Source organism: Cupressus sempervirens, chromosome 5 (assembly GCF_028749045.1).
Source record: "Cupressus sempervirens isolate cs-2001-9-10 chromosome 5, ASM2874904v1, whole genome shotgun sequence".
Lineage (NCBI taxonomy): Eukaryota > Viridiplantae > Streptophyta > Pinopsida > Cupressales > Cupressaceae > Cupressus > Cupressus sempervirens.
Window position 1 is genome coordinate 865,477,586 of NC_143122.1, and position 8,295 is coordinate 865,485,880.

Genomic DNA, 8,295 nt, shown 5'->3' on the forward strand with positions numbered 1-8,295 from the left:
AGGATGTGTGAAGCAATGAGTGCTTGTCCTTTACCTTTCGATGATGATGTTGATGTAGAAGCTGCCTGATGTCGAGAAGAAGGAGAAGACACTGATGAGGGCAACTAGATATTGTTCTTTTGATGAATGTGAGTGAGCTCATCAATCTTCTTATGGAAACATTTATGCTCATCATGTCCTAACTTTTTGCAATAAGCACATTTATCTCTCTTTCTTCTAGATGATTCCTTTGAAGAGGACTTGGATTCAATATTATGTTGTGAAGGAGAGTCATCACCTTTGTCATGTTTCTTAGGATCCTTGTGTTGTTTGTTTCCCTTTCCTTTGGGAGCTTTTGGAGAGGAGTGATTTGCAACCAACACTTGATACTTGGAAGGCTACAATTGACCCATGTGTGCTAACTTTGCTTGTTCCCTTGTGAGATGAGCTACAAATTCATCAAGATAAGTCATTTTGTATGCATTACCAAGAGCATCCGTAGTAGCATACAATGTGGAAACAAAGATTGAATATTCAGGACCTAGCTTGGAAAGAATAGATAATATCAATTGCTCATCATATTTAGTAATTCCACAATGAAAAAGCTCCAATCTAATAGAATTGAACTTAGAGAAAAAGTCTTGAATATTGTCAAAATCACACGAACTTAGACCTATAAGCTCATTCTCCAATTTGAATCTTCTTATTCTATCAAGTTTACCAAAGATTACTTCTAATGTAGTCCAAGCATCATGAAGATGTGTGCAGAATGAAATATGATATAGAAAATCATGAGAGATGGTAGATCTAAGAGAGCCAAGTGTTGTATCCCTTCTATAAAACCATTTCCTTCTTTCTGCAACACTTTTAGTTGGTTCTAGATCCTGTCCAACAATCATTTTAAGCAATCCAATACTCATCAACTGATTAGAAACTACCTATTTCCATTCATGATAGTTATAGGGAGTCAGTAATGGAACTTTTGAAAAATCCATAATGAAATCAAATGATGACTGAAATAAATTGATAGCTCCTTCAAATTACAATAAGAAAATTTAAATCCAAGTATTCACCAACTACAAATATAGTAAAAAAAGACCTATTTCTGAAAGTGATATGTCCACTCCAAATCACTGAAATCTGATTATAGATCTAGAAAGTAGAGGAAAAATCATGCACTTTCAAAAAAAATTGCACATAAAAATGTTACCGGATGTGCCCATATAAAGCCTTGAAATTTGCAAAAAATGGGATTTGCAATTTTCAGAAAAATTCAGAGACAGAGATCCAAAATCACCTGCACCACTGTGTAGATTGTGAAATTCTATCCCAAAACAAAAAGAATTTCTTTGAGGGAGATATCATTGTTTGAAAATCGCCACTAAAATTATTTTTTCTGAATCATCATCCTTGCACCTTTAAAAATCAAATGGCTCTAGATTTGGCCTCAAATGTTCAATTTGGATGAAACAAAATTTGATTTAGGGGTTTTAGGACCTCCTCTATATGATTCCAACCTCTGATTTGCACTAGCAAGCTCTTATTTTCACCTACAATAGAAGGTCACAAAATACGACTCCCAAAATCTCCTCCAAATTGTGATGTCCAATTTGTCAATACTGCACTAACAATAAGTCAAGCTAAGATGGTACTTCTTGAGAAGAGGTCTTCACACCTTAAGAGCTCTGATACCATGTTAGAGTTTTAGGTGACTCTGCAACAACCCTAGGATCAAAAGAAAGACCAAGATAACTTCCACGAGAGATTGGCAAGACAATTGCATGAAGATGCAAGAATGCTATTATTGATAATGGACTTGATTGACATCTAATTGATTGATTTAAAATGTATATAATAGGCCTCCTTATATAGGAGAGGTGATAAGAGACAATGATAAGGAGAAGATAAGTTATCACCACACAAGGTGGAATCACATGTCCACCAAAGGTGGATCATCCTCCATTATGCAATGAAGTATGTGCAATGATGAGGATGATAATGTGATAAGTGCACTAAAGGTGGAATGAGATAACAACTATGACCACCTAGAGTGGAATTCTCCTACACCATGTGTTTAATTGAGGTGCAAACTCCTAAGTGTCTCAATCACAAACTACTATGCAATGCATTATCCTAAGTAAGCTTAAGTAAGTGTAATTAGTGAATATTTAATTACACCAACAGTAACTATATTTTCTTGTTAGTAATGGCATTTTATCATATGTTAAGAAATCTAGATTTTATTTTGATCTATCTAATAGATGTTATATGTGTGCCCAAAATTGAAAAGTTTATAATATATGAGGCTTAATAGCAATTTTTTAAGCATAGCATGACTCAATATATGGATACATTGACATATCTTCTTGTGAAAAAATCATTAGAAATCAATGTTATTGGCAAGTTTAAATCCTAGTTATACTATCATTGTTAGAGTCCCACTATTGCAACTTATGTTATTCTTTGGGTTAGTTCCATTGGTAGATGTAAGACTAAGAAATTGTCTTAGGATGGGAAGGATTGTTGTGTTATGATTGTGAGAAATCACATTGAATTGCTTCCATAAATTTTGGTAGGTCTTGTTTAATACAATATTGATTTTTATATACATTTATCAACTCTTGGAGATGTTAGAGTTGATTAGATGAAGTTTTTTTTTTAAGAGTATCGTAGACTAGTATGGTTTAATAAATGAATGCACTTATATGTTTCTTATGCCTTTAGCCACCATGGATACTATGGCATAGATAACACTCTCACATGCTTATGTAAAGTTGTATGAAAGAGAGGGTTTAGTTGAAATTTTATTTGTTGATGTAAATTTTTGTATATTCAGCTCACTAATACATTCATGATAACTATATTTTGAGTATCTTAAGACAAATTATTACTACATTTAAGTTCTAAATGTGATAGAACATAGATTTATACATGTTGATCAAGGAACATTTGATGATTCTATTTACATATGTTCCATGTATGCATCTAGCTACCCCTCTCAGTTTTGCTTGTTTAGACTTCCTCAGGATCGGGTTGGGTATCTTTCATGTCAAGAAAGCTTCACAACTTTGTGGTAGGGTGGTAAAGCACTCCTACAATATTCTTGTCCTTTTGTGTTCTTGAGTAGGTTTTGGAGCCTCTATTAGCTTGCTCAACATGGTCAAGACCTCTTGGTATTTCAATAATTGGTTAGTGGTTCTTTGATATATTAAGTTCATAAATCTTGGTGCATGTTATTTTGAATTAGAACTTGTCATTTAATCTTTTTTCTTCATAAGTGTAGATATATATGTATTTCTTGTAAATTTAGTGGTAATTATAATTATTGACTTGTCAATGCTCTTGACTCATGTAGACTTTTCGCATTTTATGGAGATTATTGATTTGTCACTTGTTTAATGGGTGCAATCTTTAGAGACACACTAAATTGAGATAATTGAAGATTGATAATAAGGACTTTGAAGATTATAGATAGCTAATTAACTAGAATATGTGATGATACAATTTTCCTTAATCTTCTCATGGAAATGCAATAACACCAAGGATATGACTGAAGTATATTGACTAAATTTGTAAATATAATCAATCATCAATCACAGTTATCTTTACGAAAATAATGGATATTGATTAGACCACCCTGAATTTTAAGAATGATTGTCTTTTAAATTAATTCTCATGCTTCATAAATTCATTCATTGCAATTAAATTTGTCTTAATTGGATCATAAGTGCATTGCAACCAAAGCCACATCCACTTCAAAGGGTGAAGGAGAAACCACATGAAGGGACTTTGAACACTACATAATTGTGTGAGTGTGGTGCAATATGGACATCGATGAAGAAATGTCAATGATCAACAACTACAAATATCCATCCTTTTACTTTATCTTTATTGAAAGAAAATGTATCTAAGAGAGTGGAGTGATAAAAATCAATGGCATAAATCATATTAAAACAATAGATTTTATAATTAATGTCATAAATCTTACTAAATTTAATTTCAAAATTTATAGGTTAATATATTGTTGATTGTTGTGTATAAGGGCGGAATGACATACTTGTTGTCTTGAGCTTACTCTTCTTTGAGTAGAATAAAATTGTGAAAAAAGACATTTAGCTTGGAAAACACTATTTTTTGACAAAGATCCACAACAACAACAACAAAAAATTGAAAATTATTATTAAAGATATTACTCTAAATCTCATTCACTATTTTGAAGATGTCATTAAAAATTATTTATTCTTTCTATCTTACAATTAGAATATTTTAAAACCTCTTAAAGTTCTCCAAAATGTCAATAAATTGTAATACATGAAGAAAAAAAATTGCAAACTTTTTTAACAAGAGAAATTTAATATTGACTTATCTGTTGTGATAAAAAATATAAAATAGATTTAAACTTGTAAGAGAGAAATTTAATAGACTTTTGAGCTCGCTATAGGTCCCTGAGTGGCAGGACTAATAAATTTCACATGACTCGGAGTTAAAAGCCTTTCTATGACGTCAAGGGTAATAAAAACTTCAATAAATGTCTTCCAAACCAGCGTGTCAATTAACAGCTCAACTTGGCTGAAACTACTATTCATGCGCTCAAGAATAGAGCCTTCCGTGGTGATGACAAAACCTTCCTTTCTGTAACTAAAGTAGTAGCCTTTTAATATCAGGGAGCATGTTATTTGCTATAATCTCATAAAATCTTTGAGTTGGATGAACAGAGTCCCAAAACAGAAATTTAGATGCATCCCTGCATGATGGTGTCAATCTGTTGCACAGATATCCCAATTCAATTGTTCCTGATCCACAGCAAGCTCTTTCCACTTCCTCAAATCCTTCATACTCGCATGTAAAACACATTAGAAAAATGCAAGAACTGTAATAGCACAAAACAAAAGAGCAATAAAAAGAATCTGAGGTCTTCTACTATATTTGGTTGGATGGTTTATAGGAGTTTTTAATTCTTTTGTATCCACATGTAAATGTTGGCATAGGGATTATATTGGGGATGAGTTCTCTCTCCATCCAAGAGTACATACTGGTGGTCTAGAGGGATCTCATCAGGGCAACACTTTCACAAGATAGAGTAGGATTCATATCATATGAGATTTGCACCTACTACGTATTATGTTGATAAGTATGTAGTGGGTGCAAATTCCAAATAATATTGGTTGTATTCGGCTCTATTGTGTGGAAGGTATTAGCGTAGCAACTATATCTCTGATAAAGATCCATCACCATTACATACTTTTGATGTGATAAAAAAATTTACAATAAAATGCATAACAATAATTAAAAACTCTAAACAAGTAAAAAAGTTTTATTTTTTACCATATTTAGCAGGGCTGTGTATTGCTTCGTAAGTAAGTTTGTAGGAATCACTGAACAAAATAGTAAGGCCTGGAAGCGTGTGCCTCAGGTTTGCAATGGTGGTTTGGAGTTTATAATTATATTGGAGTGCAATATCATTGTAATCCTCCATGCATTGGCCAGGCTCAAATAAATTAATGGATCTTAACATAGGCAGGCAGCCCATGGGTGAAAGGCTAGCCACTGAAATCCTTCTAGCCCCAAGTCTGTAAAGCTCCTGATCAATCAATGACAATATAACGAAAAAAAATATAAGTTTTCATGGTATTCAATTTACAGTATCATATTTTTACAATTAGGTCTTTTTAACATAAATGTTTTGGATCATACTCCTGCATTTTTTCATCCTAATAATAGATTATAGATGTGATTCGAAATATTGATACTAAAAAGGTTTACACAAAAAAACTTACACAATTGAATTCAGAAATCAAATCAAGCATTCAATTTAATTAAAGTTAAACAACAACCATGAAAATAATATTTCAATCCTCATACCTCAAAGAAGCTGCCTGCTATGACAACTATAAAGTCCACATACTCTGGAGGACTGAATTGTATCCTACGAGTGGGGAATTGTAGGTAATTCTCTATAAAATCATTGGTCCCTATACTAACAAGATACAGGGCTTTGTCTATAACGCTTGATGCTCTCTCTTCCCCAAATATTTGTTTCAAACGCAATTGGTACTCCTTGAAATACTCTATTTCTTTCCACAAGGGTATAACATTCTACAAAAACATATAAATATCATTAATTGGCATAATATTCCCAATTTTTCATAATAGGAAGCATTAGTTAAACCTTGCATTGAATGCATATTCAATGTTTTCTCTACCAATATAGAAGCAGTCATGTTGTCATATCCAGTCCCTGCAGATGCAAAGCTTACACCAGTCACCAGGTCATGAGGGCTGAGATGAGGATGTAAGTATGGAGGTACTGCCTTCTTCAGACCAAGCCCCTCAGCTGCAAAGAAAGCTCATTCCAGTAAATATTAAAATGGCATTAACAACAATACAAGAAGTAGCCCACTTCATCAAAAAAAACTTATAATTTTTCCATAAGTTAAAACTAAGTTCAGCAGCCCATGAACGGCATAGCTAAGCTCTATGTAAACCACATTGCATATCTCAATTTTGTACATTCAAACATTTCAAGTTGTTTTCTATTGTTTGATAGATCATTTAACATTATCTTGGGATCAAGATGTTGGAATCATTTGTCATTGCACCAAAAGTATTAATGCTTGGTACAAAAGTCAGATGTAACTTGATCCTTGAGAGGCCATTAAGTCATATCACAAATCTCTAAGGAAGTGCTGACCACAGAATCCATACAAATCTCCTGCTCAACACCGAGCTTTCAGTATCCATTGAAGGGAGACTCAAACCCATAACCCAAGACTATATCAATTGTTGAAATCATTTGTGGTTGCACCAAAAGCTCCAACTATCAATGCTAGATAGAAATACCAGATTTAACAGAGTCTATGAGAAACAATTAAGTCATATCACGAATCTCCTAAAATTGCTGACCACCAATTATCGAATCAACAACACAAGACTTTTCTCTTTCCTTTAATCAGACAATATCCCATACTTTCCCATGCTTTATTAATAAAAAAACAGCACCCAACATGTATGCCATTTCTGCAAATGGAGACGCACCCATTTCCATAGAACAAAACAATGCCCTAAATCTAACATTATTCACACCACATTGCATCAAATAAAAGCCATTCAAGTAACAGGCATTGCATGCCCTAGTTCTACTAACAAAAGACATTTTAGTACAGCACATAAACAGCAAAAACATCATACAAAAAGTACACCTTCCTTGAGAAAAATGCAAATAGTAGCTCTGCAAAGAAAACCCAGTCCAACGACATATAAATAACCTAAATCCCAGTTCTCCAAATAAAAACCCAATTGAATTACATGTAAATAAATAGATGTGCATGTATGGTCATACCAATAAAATCTATACCGAGCCTTCCATTGCAGAAGCGGCCTGTAGCTCTATGATCAAGCAAGTCCCTCCCATATGGAGGAAAGTCACTCTTGAGGACTGTCTCAATGTAGTTGTTATTACCAGGGTCACATGTGGAGTCCCCAAACACTAAAAGAGCTTCTACCAGAGGTTTCTGCGCACCGGCTGACTCAATTTTAAGTATCACACACACCATTAAAATCAAAGTTGGCCATACAAGGGCCATGGATTCTCTTACCTAAATCTTTTCCTTGTAACTAGAGAATCTATCAACTGATGAGAGCCTGACTACATAGGTTTTAGGAGCCCTTTAGCTATATAAGCCGACAAATACAATAAATCCGTCTAGGGAGTAGATATATTCCCTTTAGGTCTCCATACTGAATGTCTACGCTTTATTTGGATAATTGAAGCAGTAATTTGTTCTTATGAACAATCTCTTAAAATTAATGGTAGGGAAAAGATTCAGTAGCTATTTAGACTAATTTTACATATCTAGAACTCCTTAATCGTAAATCAAATTTTGTCAATTTTTTCTGTGTATCTTTATAGATGAGTGAAGAGCTTAACGCTGAGATTTCGACTTTTGTGCGTTCAGGGATCTGGCGTTCAGAGCGATCAAAGAGTGTCATTTCAAAATATGCTATAGCTGCTATGTTCACACACCAATAGTAGCTCACTCAGAAAACACTAATACTTGTGGTAAAATGTCTCATTAGTTATTGGTAGGTTATCGATGACAAAACTATCATGACTATTGAACCCCTATTAGTTACTCGTCTCTTCCCCTATATATTTCTTTTCATTGTCTCTCTTATTGTAAATTCTTTCCTACTATGTCTATTTTGTAACACTGTCGTAGTAAAGATAAGTGTATTCTCTGTAATATTCACAGTAACATTTGTGTGAGTTGAACATTTTGTTTGAGGAAATAAAGTTGAGAAAAATAAAATTTATTA

The 8,295-nt window shown here is 33.4% G+C and overlaps 1 protein-coding gene across 1 annotated transcript; it reads right to left on the reverse strand.

The window, feature by feature from the left end:
* Positions 1 to 4,349: 4,349 nt before the first annotated feature.
* Positions 4,350 to 7,664, reverse strand: LOC149558658 (GDSL esterase/lipase At4g26790-like). Its single transcript, XM_089786153.1, has 5 exons — positions 7,319 to 7,664; positions 6,183 to 6,313; positions 5,842 to 6,075; positions 5,305 to 5,560; positions 4,350 to 4,808 (listed from the first exon to the last, which is right to left on the reverse strand). The coding sequence occupies exons 1-5, from the start codon at positions 7,560 to 7,562 to the stop codon at positions 4,618 to 4,620; spliced, it is 1,056 nt and encodes a 351-aa protein (XP_089642279.1). The 5' UTR covers positions 7,563 to 7,664; the 3' UTR covers positions 4,350 to 4,617.
* Positions 7,665 to 8,295: the final 631 nt, after the last annotated feature.